The following is a 14596-nucleotide window of genomic DNA, read 5'->3' as shown; positions in this document are numbered from 1 at the left end:
TCTAGTCCTGGTAGGTGAGAAAAGTTCCTTCTTCTAAATAGAGGTGGTCCTTGGACTTATGACAAAATCAGTTCCTGAAAACCATGTCTTAAGTCGAAATGCTGCAACTCGGAACCAATTTTCTCACAAGAAACAATGTTATAAATGGGGGATTGGTTCCTGAACCCAGGTCCAATACCCTATCTTCACCAAAAATACCCCAGAATTTTGTACTCAATCAATTATAGACGAGTAATATCGCTACACTTATGTATTAATATTGTAAACAGCAATTGTATTGATTTGGAAGGACTTCTTTGAAATGATTTTGCTGGACTTTTTGAAGGGCTCATGGCTGGAGTCTTTTCAGGAGTCTTGACTGCAGGTTTTTCCTGAGTCTTGGCTTTTTTCTTAGAAAATAAATGCAGTAGATGCAAGCTAGGTTGAAGCAAGATGTTAGTGATAATGTGGAAATGTGTGCCTTAGCAGTTCATCTGCAGATGGTCGCAGCTTGGCCTCAATAAAAATCCACTTCAGGAAATCCCGAGCATGGTCCGAGATGTGAGGTGGCAGCTGTGGGTTTGTTGGCTGGGTGGCAATTTTAAATATAGCAGGGGCTGGTTCAAACTCTGCCCACGGGGGTTTCTTAGTGAGCATTTCTACCACGGTACAACCTACGCTCCTGAAACAGAAGCAAATGTGAAACAGCAGGTTACAACAGGCTCCGACTTTCCTGCAGAAGTAAGAATTACCATGTGGCAACTACTGAAGACTGCCGTCCACTTCCCACTGCACTGCAATGCCAATGGAAATACACTGATTCCCCATTCTTGTAAACAATGTCCGCACACTGTATGGCAAGGTCACACAACACACGGAAGATCACAGCATATATGCTGCTCCACCTGCCAACTATCCCAACAACCATCACCTCAGCAGGGGAGGTCTATCTAGACAGCATGCTGCCATCTTACTTTCCAGTAAGGTTTAGAGCTGGAATTAAATCTGAATTTCAGGGGCAGTTTCAGAGTCTAGTGTCAGTGCCATCGGCAACTAGTTCAGATTCAGAGTTTGGCTAGCTGGTAGGAACACTACGCAACCCAAGAACTCTGCCTCTGAAGACCTGCTGAACACCTTGGGGTGGGATCAAAAGAATTGTGTTTAATGGTTCCTGACCCAGAGAAGACGAGTTAGAACATATACATCTGATTGGTTTGTTTGAACTGAAAGCGTCTTTGCTGCTTTGTTTCTTTTAACAGTATATTATTTAACACTACAGCATTCAACATGCCAATGTTTACTGCAATTTATTAAAAAGCTCTTCAATGCTGAACACTATATATGCAAAACACATTCCAGTAAGTACTGACCCTCCCTGCTTACCTAAGGGCAAAGGACTTCTGGGACAGCCAGGTCATTATCAGAGATTGCAAGAAAGGGTAGACCTTAAAAATCAATAGCTTAATTTTATGCAAAGGCTGATTTCTAAACTCTGTAGTACAGGAAAGGTGTCTGTATATACAAGACAACTCTTTTCTACAAGCCCTGGAAGCTAAATATTACTTTAAAAAAAGATAAATAAAAGCTTAGGTATAAATCTGGCTGATCCTTCTGTGCTGAGAAACAACTGGATACACTGCAACAGGTGACTCATGCTATTAAAACAACAGGTTTAAGGAAAAGAAGAAAGCAGCAAAGAATTTACACCAGTTGAGACTCTGAACCTTCTTGGCGTGACAGCAGTCACCACATGGTTTGGACTAGTTCTGCTGTGGTAATTGCCATTAATGGTCAAATCTCAATTTCTTTTTCTGTCCCTTTAACTAATGCCCCTGCAGTATTTACTTATTTACTCAGGTGAGCCTCCTGCTACCCAAGCTTGGCTCACTGGGACCTCTAAATCAATGAGCACAATCACTAATATACCAAAAACAAACCATTCAACATCAGCTTTTCCCAGTACATCCTTTGTTACCCGAACAGGATTTTCATATGCTACCAGAGAACCATAACTAGAGCACTCCAGCATAAAATACTGAACACTAATTCAGTTGGGAACCACCCTTTATCTGGGGCAGTATGCAAATACCTCTTGGTAGATGGGAACATACCAGATATCTGCTTTTCTGCCATACCCTTCACCACGGATAATTTCAGGACTCATCCAGTATGGAGTTCCTGTGAATGACTTCATTCCTGTACCAGAAAGGCAGACAGTCTGAAGTCGTTTGCTGGCACCAAAATCTGCAAGCTTCACATTGCCTGCTGAATCCCGCAGAATATTTGCTCCTGAAAGGGGGAGAGGGGGAAGAAATTCAATCAATCATTATATTTATCTGATTAATGGCTCCTGAACTCTATCGGAGTGCACAGCAGCAAAACATATTGGGTTGCACTAATTTGTTATAATTAGGACCCTGTGGAATCCATGCTCACAGAATTTGCTTTCCCAGGCATAGCATTTTGTTCTGAAATCTTATAAATAAATATTTTATTTAGGAAAATGTTTCTAGCCTTGGTTCCACAGGAAACCTCAGAAGTGCAAGCCAAGCAGAGCTGTGTGTCATCAAGGTGTGTTAGAAGAGAGCCTGAAACTATGTCAGATATTTACGCTGCCATATTTAATCTCAGTTGCTGCTCTGTAGATGCCATCATTTAAAAGCTGTACAATCCTGTATATTCCCCAAATAGCCTGAAGAAGGGTGTTTGTACCAGAAAGCTGTAAAGAAGAGTTTTTCCAACTATTTTAATTGGTCTAGAAAAAGGTATCGGATTTACCCAAAGAACCTTGCCTGCCTATGTCCTAAGACCAAAAGAGCTACAACCAATAGCCCTGTAATGAATGCAGAACTCAGACTTCTTCATTACCTTTAATATCTCTATGTACAATCCTATTTCTGTGCAAGTAGTGAACTCCCTCCAGAATCTGTCGGGTGTATTTTCGGGTCACAATCTCCGTGAGCGCTCCGTGTTCTTTTAACTGGTCCTTGATAGAACCCTACAGCCAAAGAGAGAAAGCATTTAACACCACATCGTTTTTACCAACCTGAGTCATCTCTCTCTAAAGCTAGATTTCTATTTCAGATTTTGTACAGTCCAGTTTAATCTGACATTTAAGAGGTGCAGTGTTCTGTCTGAACTTCTCTGCATCACCTTACTGTAGATCCAGAGTTACATCTCCATCAAAATGAGAAGATTAAGCCTTTAAAAAGATGATAGAAGTGAGGGGGCTGGGGTGGCCTGGACGCTAAGGTATACAGTGGACAGCCCAGAGGACCCACGTTCCAAGGCCATAATAGAAATGTTCATGGTGCAGCCTGTCAGATTCCAATGAATCTGCTAATTCTGCTAAATACCTTGTCACAAGGACATGACAAAGGAAAGGAAGACTGCAAGAAACAAAAGTACTTATTCCGCTAAACAAGATTTCTCTGGAGGGCTGATGGTTAAGCAATGATAATGGGAATGTCCTTCAGCAAGACACTTTCTGCCTCTACCCCAACTACTTTATAAAGGACAGTCAAAGACCACACAGGGTGATGCAGAGGATAGATTAAACTAAAGTTATTTGAGGTCTAAAATTTAGCAGGATGAAACCTGGGATCAAATGTCCTCGTGTTAATTGCTCGGGCAGTTTGTTTGACATATTTATACTGTTTGTTTTAAACTATTACAAAGACAGGAAGAGAACAAATTAAAACACTTTAAAAAAATGACACTTCTGACACTGTCTCTCCAGAGCGTGTAAAAACTAGAAAGTCCTGAAAAGGAGGCTTTGGTGCAGAAAATTCCCAATCAGATGCAGTCAATGAATTATCTACCTAAACTATTCTAACATATAATTAATAAACAATTAACACAGTAGACAAAAGTCAGATGTTCCTCATCTAGCTGATCATCTTTGGCTGTCTATTTGACACTTCTTGAACACCTGTACAGAGGTGGTGAGCAGCCTTAGTCGGAAGTCAGGGCGAAGGTAGAGCGATGTGGCAGCTTGTAGAGACTACCTTCTGTTTTAACATCCATGCGTGTGATCCTGCAACACTCATCCACTGGAGGCCTTGCCACCTCACCATCACCACCTGCAATGAGCTCTCTTGCTTACCCCTGGCATGTACTCCATGAATATGGAGAGGGTTCTTTCCGGGGGATCCCTCAAGCAGCCATAATACTGAACAATTCTCTCATGGGGCAGGTTGTTCAGCAGCTGAATCTCACATTCAAGTGCGTTTACTTCCTGAAAGGAAACATAAGTAAACTAAGCACACTCAGCAGACACCTTGGCTAATAACAGTAATATGATTTTTCAGATTTCTGTCAACAAGGCCAGGATTTAAAGGACAAAATTTGGGGCAATCTAAATTAATTGGAGAATTACTCTGGAGACCGCATAAAGTTTACACATTTTCCAGTCAGAAAACACAGAGCTGGAATGAACAAGAACAGTTCTGCAACAAGATCTGAGAAGTGCTCGACTGTAAAGTCTCCAGGAGTGCTCTGCAGTTATTTCCAGCTTCTCGCAACTCCAAGGGTCCTCACCCTCTTCATTTCACAGCTCGTTAAATATAACATGTCTGACAATTTAGTTAAGCATGGAAGAATTCAAAAGCCATGCTGTAACACTGGGTACACACTTTCGTAATTTAGATCCGTCTACAGGAATCTTTAATCCTAATTCTTATTTTATTCCAAGTAAGGACCACATTTGTAAATCTAAATGCATCAATTCCCCGAGTACATAGTTTAATTGTTTTTTCCTCCCCAATGCATGGGAAGCAGGTAAAGATGCCTTAAAAAGCTGTTCCCTGTTTGTAAAGTTTTGTTGTATAAGACTTTTAAAACTGGCTCTAAAATGAAATGTTACAGGATTGCAGAAATCCCACATGGAAGGCATTCATTAAAACTGGCTGTTTATCCACTGCAAATCACTTGTGGTACTCAAAAATTTCCAAAGGTAGAAAAAACCTCTTGGTAAGGACTTGAATTTGTTTTAAAAAAAAGAGATGGCAAGCGTGGTTGTTCACTGAACAGTAACTACTGAGGGCACGGGGTCTATATTTGTCATCTCCAAAGCAAGCTCATTATTTACATTTTTTAAATCACAATCACCCGACCACCGGTTCTTTCTTTGCTCCTATGCCACCAGAAGAGAGTCTACAAACTGGCTTCAGTCAGTTCTGCACATGATGCATGAAGAGCTGGCATAGAATCCAGCTCATTCGCCTGCAGCAATAACGACTGCAATAATTCATTATTGTCTGTAACAGAACCAGCAGGCTCAACTTGAAAGACAGTAGATCTAAACAGTCCCACTGGTGACACTTTTACATTATTTCTTTTCTGACTATTTAAAGGGCAAATTCAGATGAGACCAATCCAAACCATGCTCAACAAAAGCAGTAAAAATGCTTTTGGAGAAACAATTTGGGGTTCAGCCACATTAGGTTAATTGGCATCGGACTTGACCCCCAACATGCATTTGTACTTAAAATACATTCACTTAACTCTGTTCTTTAGCAAAACTCTTTGCTGGCTTCATTGTACAATGAACGATAAGACGTGTTAGTTCCTACATTTTTCATTCAACTACATCAATATTTCTGCAGCATGTGTTTTCTTAAATATCAGATTAGTATTTGGGCTTTATAGCCTCAGGTTGCACGGAATCTGATGTAAATACATGTTATTTTCAGCAAGATACATGGGAACGAAAATCTTATGTGATGGAACAGTGTAATTATTGAACTTAATTATCTTCTCAAATATTTTAATAAGATGAGATCTCTATCGTGTAGACATGTAGACAGATTAAGCATGTGACTTAAGGAGTCAAAGACAAGAGAAAAGCAACATCTGTTTAGATCACACTCTCACAATGTCCTTTACAAATACCTGTTTCAGGTCTCTTACCTTGCTCGTTTCTGGACTGTCAGGGTCAAACTGAACTTGTTTAACTGCCAATTCTCTTCCTGTATCAGCATCATAGCATAGATATACTCTGCCAAATGCACCCTGACCAAGAAGCTTGCCAAGTCTCCAGTTAGTTGGAGCTCGTGGTGCTGAAAATATAAGTATGTTTTGTTTTTCAAATAAGCCTGCTATTCAGTTCAAGTAAAACTGGAATACACAGGAAATAACATTTTAGGGAAAAAAAGATGATATTTTAAATCAGATGTCCATAAAAAATGAGTTATAAGTCTCCAAATCAGAAATGTAATCTAAACACCGTCTTAATAAAATCCATACTGCTCCCACAAAATATGTTTTAATACTGAAATATAACATATGCCTAAGGTACTAACTAAGAGTTACTCTGAAAAGGAAAGAATACATTTGGTCACTGTGTTGTAAGAGTGCTCTCTAAAAACAAGCCTCATGACAAGCTTGGGCACCCAGCTTTAACTTTGTTACAATATCTGTTAACAGATCTGGTTAGTTCACATACTCTCTACTCCGTCTATAGAGTAGGTTTAGGCTGGACATTAGAAATAACTTCTTCATGGTTAGGGTTGCCAGAATCTGGAATGGGCTTCCAGGGAAAGTGGTGCTCTCCCTTACCTCGGGGGTGTTTAAGAGGTGGCTAGACATGCACCTGGCATGGGTCGTCTGACCCCATTGCTTTTTCCTGCCCAGGGCAGGGGGTTGGACTTGATGATCTACTGAGGTCCCTTCTGACTCTAACATCTATGAATCTATGTTCAGTCAGTCCTATGCCCTGTATTTAAAAACTGTGGTAGCAATCTGTCTTTAACTTACAACGGCTGGGTGGGCAGATGTCCATCACTGACACAGTAGGATTGTTTGTGTCACTTCCCCTTCTTCTCATTCGGTTATCTTAGGAGCTAGCACAACATGGCCCATGGGCCGAATCCGGCCCAGCAAGCTCTTTCATCCAGGCTGCAGCCCTCACCTCAACAAACTGTACTCCACCCAACCCTTTCACTGAGAGGGAGGGAGCAAGGGATCCACATGTACACCCCCCAAAAATATACCCAATTAAGCCTTGTTCCCACCCTCCTGCGAGGCTGCTACTATCACTGTTGCAGTCCCAGGGGCCCTTCTCCGATTCCCCTGTCTCACGCTGGATCCGGACAGCAGGTCAGGAAGCTGCAGCGGCAGGGCCGCAGCAGCCAAGCATGGGCAGAACTGCGGCGTGTGGGGCTAGTGGCAGCTCAGAGCCTGAGCCAGGGTGGGGGGGTTGGTGCTCAGCTGGGCAGTGTGTGGGTATAAGAAAGGGTGGGTGGCATGGGGACCTCCCCACCGTGGCGCGCAGCCCTGGCAGATGATAGCAGCAGCAGCTGAGGTGCAGCTCCAGCCAGCACTTCACATTGCAGTGAGGGGCACAACCTCCACTGTCTGTTTGTATTGTGTGCAGGAGCCAGCCATCTTCCCCACCCCCCAGCACCTGAGGCATCGCTCCTGTGCCCAGCTCGTGCAGGGGCTGTGCATGTGGCAGGGAGCACTGGCGATACAGACAGCCTAGTGGACATTTCGCCTCTCGTTGCAATGTGCAGTGCTGGCCGGAGCTGTGCCCTGCTGGGCGCCTGCACCTTGAGTGCCTTGTCTGCTGCTACTGTGCCATGGGGGGCGTGCCCCAGCATGCACCACCCATATCTGCCGAGGCCCCACCCCAACACATTTGCATGAACCCCCAACCCCAACCCAAACCACTCACCTCTTTGATCAGGCCCTGCAGGGGCAGGCTCAGGCCTGGGCTCCTCGTGGGTGGGGACCGTGGGCTCAATCAGGCTAAGGCAGGTACCATCCCCATCACAGTGCTGCAGCAACCCCTGCATGTTCTCATCCAGCTGGCAGGGAAGAGGAGATCGGGGGAGGGGATGGAAAATGGCGGGGGTCAGGTGACCCATGCATCTAGGCTCCCAGCTCCTCCCCAACCTCGCCCCAGTTTCAAGCCCCTCGACACTCTCACTCCCCAGCCTCCACTCCTCCCAGAGAACCTAAGCACCTGGGCTCCCAGCCTGCTTTGGGAGGACACCCCACCAACCTGCTGCAAGGCCTCATCTACCTGCTTCCTTTTGTCGCACTGCAGGTCCTCCACCAAGGACTTCATTTCCAGCAGCTTCGTTTCTGATTTCTTCACTGTGTCGTGCAGCTTCACAAACTGCCGGGGAGAGAGTGGAAATTGAGTCCTGGATCAGGGTCCTGAAGCCCCAGCCCCTGGATGCAGCTAAGATGCAGCCAACTCCAGGGCTGAGGCAGCAGGGAATGGCTGGGGCTGGGCAGCAGGGGAAATGGGCCCCACCTCCAGTGAGATGCGACAGTACTTCTTCAGCACATACTTCGTCTCCTTCAGGTCCTGGTTTGAGCTTTTTGGCCCCTCATCCAGCAGCTCCAATTCCTCTGGGAGGTGGGGGAAGGGGCGGATCTGAGAACCCAGGTATCTGGACTCCCAGTTCCCCTAGTCTCATTCCCCAGGCGCCTACCTCCGAGACAACCCAGGTCTCCAACTTGCCCACTCCTATAGGATACTCAGCATAGCCTACCCTGCCTGGGACCCAAGCCCCACAGCCAGCCCTGCCCCACAACTGCACAAGCCCCACCTAGATCTTCATAGGCCGTGCCCACCCCCTTAGCTGCTTTGGCCCCACCCACCCGAGGGCCATGCCCTAGTACACCCCACCCATATCTACACAGGCTCCACCCCCAACCAGACCCCGCCCTCAGCTTGCTCACCTCTCCGGCCTGGCTGATCCACCTTGGGCCCAGGGGATTCGGACCTGGGCTTCTTGGGGGTGGGGGCCGCCGGCTCAGCTGGGGTGGGGCAGATCTTGTTCCTGACACAGAGCCACAGCCTCCACATGTTCTTTTTCATCTAGGGATGGTATGTGGGGGGTCAGGGGACCCAGGCATCCAGCTCTCCCCACCTCATCCCAGGCCCACTTCTCCCAGGGAACCCAGGCATCCGGGTTCCCAGCCCCACCAGGGAAGGGGGGAGGGGGAACCCCCACCTGCTTTAAGGCCTTGGCCAGGTGCTTTTCGAGCTTCTTATCACTCTTGTACTGACTTCTGATGTCCCGTTGGAGGTTCTCCACTGTGGTCTCCATATCCAGCGACTTGATCTCCGAGCAGTACATCTCATTCTGCAGCTGCACGTGCTTCTTGATGTCCTGTTGCAGGTTCTTCACCATGGTCTCTGAAGAGATCACCTTATCCTTCAGGTCCCAGTACTGCCGGGGAAAGGGGTGGGGGAAGAGGGTGAGCCAGGCCCTGGACTGGGGCCCCTGTGCCCCAGCCCTGGGTGCAGCCAAGAAGTGGGGGAACGAGTTGGGCCCCACCTCCAGAGCAATGGAGCAGGTCTCCTTCACCAGTTGCGTGGCCAGGTCCTGCAGGTGCTGGTTCTTCTTCATCAGGTCCTGGTTCAAGCTTTCCAGCCTCTTGTCCACCTGCTCCAACTCCTCTGGGAAAGGGCAGATTTGAGAGCTCAGGTGTCCGGGCTCCCAGCTTCCACTGCTCTCGTCTCCCAGATGCCAACCCTCCCAGAGAACCCCAAGATCTGGACTCTCAGCTCCACCCATCCCAGGGGACCCAGGTGCTCACCCACTCCTGTAGGACTCCAGCATCCGGGCTCCCAGCTACCCACTCCCAGAGAACCGGGGTGTCTGGGCTCCCAGCTCCACTGTTGTCCAGGTGCCCTATGCATCTCCTCCCCACAAGCAACCCAGGTGTCCCAACTAGGCCATACTCCCAGCCTGCTCACCTCTCCGGTCGGGCACCTTTGGCTTGGGGACAGGCTTCAGCTTGGCCCCCAGGGGCTTCTTTGGGGTGGAGGCCACGGGGTCAGCCAGGCGAGGGGGACTCCCATTCCCATCACAGTCCTGCAGCAGCAGAAAATTTGTCACATCACTGGAGAGGTATGAGGAAAACCAGGGGACCCAGGCATCCAGGTTCGCATCACAGCTCCCAGCCCCCCTGCTCTCAGCCCCAAGGCCCCACTCTTCTCCCAGAGAACCCAGGTATCTTTCTGCACTTCAGGAAGGCCTTTGACACCGTCTCTCACCCCATTCTCATCAAAAAGCTTGACGACTGCAGCATTGATACCTACAGTCAGATGGGTCGCAAATTGGCTGGAGGGCCATACCCAGAGTGGTGGTGGATGTGTCGTTCAGCCTGGAGGGACGTGGGCAATGGGGTCCCCCAGGACTCGGTCCTTAGGCCTGCACTCTTCAATTTCTTTATTAGTGACTTGGATGAGGGGAGAAAAGCACTTTGTTCAAATTCACTGACCACACCAAGCTTTGGGGTGGGGTGGGCACGCTAGAAGGGAGGGACAGAATAAAACTGAACCTGGACAGATTACAGGGATGAATGAATGAGAATAAGATGGGATTCAATATGGACAAGTGCAAGGTGCTGGACTTGGCCAGTAAGAACTAGCAGCATACCTACAGGCTGGGGAACTGCCCCCTTGTCAGCACGGTGGCAGAAAGAGATCTTGGAGTCATTATCGAGTCCAAAATGAACATGGGCCGGCAGTGTGGGGACGCGGTCAGGAAGGCCAACCGCACCTTGGCATGCATCCACAGATGCATCTCGAGCAGGTCCAGGGAGGTGATCCTCCCCCTCTACGCGGCACTGGTCAGGCCGCAGCGGGAGTACTGCGTCCAGTTCTGGGCGCCGCACTTCAGGAGGGATGTGGACAGCATGGAGAGAGAGGGTCCAGAGGAGGCCACTCGCATGATTGGGGGCAGCAGGGCAGGCCCTATGAGGAGAGGCGACGGGACCTGAACCTGTTCAGCCTCCACGAGAAGGCTGAGGGGGATCTAGTGGCCCACCAGGGGGGACCAGCGGGGAACAGGAGAGTCCCTGTTGCCCCCCAAGCACTCCCAGGAGTAGCAAGGAATAACAGCCACAAGTTGACCGAGCATAGGTTCAGACCAGACATCAGGAGGCGCTACTTCACTGTCAGGGCGGCTAGGATCTGGATCCAACTTCCAAAGGAAGTGGTGCTTGCTACTTTAAGGGTCATTCAAAACAGGCCCTAATAACTACCTAGCTGGAGTCACACAAGCTTAAACTTACTAGGGGTCATATGAGCCCAGTATTTACTCCTGCCACGGCAGGGGATCAGAGTTGGGGATCTGCTCAGGTCCCCTCCGACCCTACATCTACGAACCTATGAAACCTTGCAAGCTGGAGAAAGGACTGTCAGCAGCGGTGCTACAGAAGGAAGAGGGCAGGAGAGCAGAAGCTTGTATTTTGGGGAGCTAGGAGAAGTCGCCATCCCCACGCAGGGCCGTCCTGTCGGAAGAGGAAGCGACGAGCGGGGCAGTTGGAGGCTCCCTTCCGCGGGCACAGAGGGATCCACGTGCCGTGTCCCAGGAAGTCTGCCGTTCGCCCGGATCTCGGACGTCACGGAGGGATTACCGAGACTCATCCGGGCCTCTGGCTACTCCCCCACGCTGCTCGTCCAGGCGGGCACTAACTGGCATGGATTCGCTGTGCACCCCGTGGCGGGGGGCCGGGGACACCGAGACAGCAGTGGACGCCGTACGTACCTTTACTGGCGAGGGCAACTTGATGGCGGGACGCGTAGCCTCCTCCTCCCTTGACACCTTCTTCCCGGGGGGCCTCACGGCCCCGTCACCTGCCGCCCGCTTCACCCCAGCCCTCGGTGGGCAGGCCATGGGGAGTCTCTGCTGGAAAGGCGAGAGGAGACGGCGAGCGACCTTCCCCGGGGTGGGGGAGCGGTGGCCGTTACCTTCCTGCTGCTGCCTCACGACACGGACGTGCGCGCCTCCCGGCGGGTAGTCTGCCCGCAGGCCGCAGCGCGGCTTCCCGCCGCCGGCTTGAGGTAGCCCCGCCCACACGCGTCACTTCCGGGAGCGGGGGGGAGGAAGCCGAGACTGCGCCTGCGCCGAGCGCGGCCCGCAGGAACTACCGTATATCGTGTACACAACCCGCACCTGGAAACGGGAGTGCACGTTCCGTGCCAGATATACAGTAAGAGCCATTTGTGCGGCTTCGTGGTTCGGGGGCTCCAGGAGCACGGCGCTGCCTCGCTGCAAGAAGTGCAGGTGTGTAACATAGTTTGTTGGCAGACACCCGCTGGCCTAGCCCCAGATATCGCCTCTTCTACCCCCTGTGATTTCCCTTGCAACAAATGATCATTTTTTTCTGGCACCCGCCTCAGAGGCGGCACGCTGGCCACGAGCGAACGCAGCCCCCTTACACGGGTGTCACCCACGGCTGCGCCCTTCCTCTTCCCCCCTGGGGACGGGGCCGCGGTGCATCGCGGGACAAGACATCCTGAATAATTTGTTTCCTTGAAAAACTGTCACCAAATAAACGGAAGGGACATCAACTGGAAATAAATATTTTGTTTTATTAAACACTCAAAGTGCCATTATCTGCCGTTGTTCCATAGTTCGTTAGATTACGTCCCCTAAACCTCTGCCCCAGGACCTTTCCAGAATGAATGGACGTGGAAGAAAAAGCAATCTTCCTTTGCACTTATTCTTGCAGGTCTTCACACGCCAGTAGCCGCAACGAAGATGCGTCCCCACAATATACAGATATCAGATAAACGAAGTCATTGGTCAAACACAAAATAGAAACGTGGCTTCTTTGACATGAGGTACAAAAAACCTCAAACAAAATAAAAGCCATTTACCAGCAAGGAAATAAAATGGGTAAATACATAGGAATTTTTAAAAAAAGGTTTTATACATTTTTACAAGCACAATTTTGAGAATGTAACCAAGTCAAAATGTGCATGAAACGTGGAAGAAACCACACCATACCAGGCAGCTGGGAGGTCCTTTGTCTGACGGATTTATCCGCTCTTTTCCTAAACTTCGTACAGTTCACTGTATACCCAGAGCATGAGGAATTTTCTTCAGTACCATTTTCAACATTATACAGGATTTTTATTTTTAAGCAACAAAACTGTTACCAAATTAACATTCAAAAGTTTGCTTGGTATTCTGCTAGTTAGGTGAGAGGAGGTAAGCCACATCGTTAAAGCATGTTCTGAACGTGCCACGTGCCCATCAGCAGCGATATGGTCACACCTTTCATCTTTCCCAAGATCAGAAAGCTAGAAAGGGTGAGGGTAGGTAGAATAAAAAGAAATTCAACGTTAAAGGGAACCCGAAGGACAGAAGATAGAAAAAGGTTGACTTTTCCAAAGCTGATTTTTGTTTCCCTACAATTTAAGCAGCTCTCAGAATTCAAAGATTGCTTTCACCTTTGCAGAACAGTGTCTTTTCTCTGTCACACTAACACTTTAGCACTTTTTTTTTTTACAAAAATTCTTACAAGAGAAAATCTCACTGTCATCCCTCCAGAGTGTTTTATTGTACTTTCAAGTACAATGTGTGTCCAATCTTGGAAATACAAATACATTTTGAATGGTTAAAAACAAAATTAAAAAAATAGTTTCTGATCATCAGCCAGCTGAAAATATATTTATCTAGTAAATTATCTTTCAAAGCTTTTATATATTTAATTATACTAACTAAACATAGTACCTTTAAAAAACAAAGTTCATAAAAATGTAGAAACAAAACTGTGGAATAAGATTATTGGGAGATATATACACACACGCACACAGAGACACACACACACACTCAATGCATACGGAGAATTACAAGTATACCGTAAGTTTGGAAAACTTAGATATGTTATGGAACTTGTAGGCAATGCTCAACTCCTGAGTTCCTCAACCAGGATATAACCATAGGCTAATACATTTTTATACACGATACTTCATTTAAAGCAGCAACAGCAGTGTAGTTACTGACAGCAATATCTCCAAAGTAATAAAAAACCATACACCCAGACAGTAGTACATTGCACACATACATGATTCCCATACACCCATCAACAATTGGTCAGAGTATTAAATCAGTGTACAAATTAAACCTTTTCAAAAATGTGCAAAAAAGTCAACATCGATAGAAAAAAAAACACCTCTGTGTACATACATTACAAACTGTGCCCAGCATTATACAGAGAAACTGAGAGATTAAATAGAGAATTTGATGGCTACATAAAAATGTACATTAGATCAAAAGGGTAAAATTACAATTTTTTTTTTTTATCTATAGCTTTGTGAAAAATCAAAAGCATACTTTCAAATTTCTCCAAGGCTCCTTCATTTATTTACAATGGTATTAAATGCATGTTGTGAGGTCTGAGATGACACACAGTATGGTCTGACTAACCATTTATACTTCAGAGTGAAGGACATCAAGTTTTAAACCAGTATTAGTGAAAAATGAGCACTGGGAAAGCATGACTGCTTTTAATGCCTGTTCAGAAAGGAAAATGCAATCCTTGTCCTTAAATCCACATTTATATCATCTTTGGAGGAAAGACAGTATGTTATTGGGGGGTGGGGGGAAATATAGGCAAAACTTCTGAAACATCCCCCCAGGTAAGGTCCAAAACCATATTTATTATCTTTTCTTCTCCCCACAAAGGGCTTGGTCCTCCAGTCCTTGAGAGGAACTTATCAACATCAGAACTGAATAATCAAGCACACTATCACTGATTTGTATCCAGCTTCTCCCCCTTTAAAAAAAGAAAGCAGGGAAAACCTAAACACTAGTCAAAACAAGCTTACGGCATTCTGCCCTTCTGATACACGAGAGAT

At 47.2% G+C, this 14596-nt stretch overlaps 2 protein-coding genes across 2 annotated transcripts; both read right to left on the bottom strand.

Annotated features, from left to right (window-relative positions):
* Window positions 1-201: 201 nt before the first annotated feature.
* On the bottom strand, window positions 202-4221 carry LOC109322643 (mitogen-activated protein kinase kinase kinase 2-like). The gene is made up of 4 exons (XM_019553708.1): window positions 4085-4221; window positions 2848-2977; window positions 2091-2268; window positions 202-661 (listed from the first exon to the last, which is right to left on the bottom strand). The coding sequence occupies exons 1-4, from the start codon at window positions 4100-4102 to the stop codon at window positions 436-438; spliced, it is 552 nt and encodes a 183-aa protein (XP_019409253.1). The 5' UTR covers window positions 4103-4221; the 3' UTR covers window positions 202-435.
* A 996-nt stretch (window positions 4222-5217) lies between these two features.
* Window positions 5218-11658, bottom strand: LOC109322639 (E3 ubiquitin-protein ligase BRE1B-like). Its single transcript, XM_019553703.1, has 9 exons — window positions 11496-11658; window positions 9698-9815; window positions 9276-9397; window positions 8949-9167; window positions 8674-8812; window positions 8243-8340; window positions 8006-8101; window positions 7655-7787; window positions 5218-6038 (listed from the first exon to the last, which is right to left on the bottom strand). Exons 1-9 carry the CDS (start codon window positions 11622-11624, stop codon window positions 5842-5844), a joined length of 1251 nt encoding a protein of 416 aa, XP_019409248.1. The 5' UTR covers window positions 11625-11658; the 3' UTR covers window positions 5218-5841.
* Between the last annotated feature and the right edge of the window lie 2938 nt (window positions 11659-14596).

Source organism: Crocodylus porosus, unplaced genomic scaffold, assembly GCF_001723895.1.
Source record: "Crocodylus porosus isolate Cpor-Errol unplaced genomic scaffold, CroPor_comp1, whole genome shotgun sequence".
NCBI lineage: Eukaryota > Metazoa > Chordata > Crocodylia > Crocodylidae > Crocodylus > Crocodylus porosus.
This window is presented reverse-complemented; position numbering and strand designations above follow the sequence as displayed.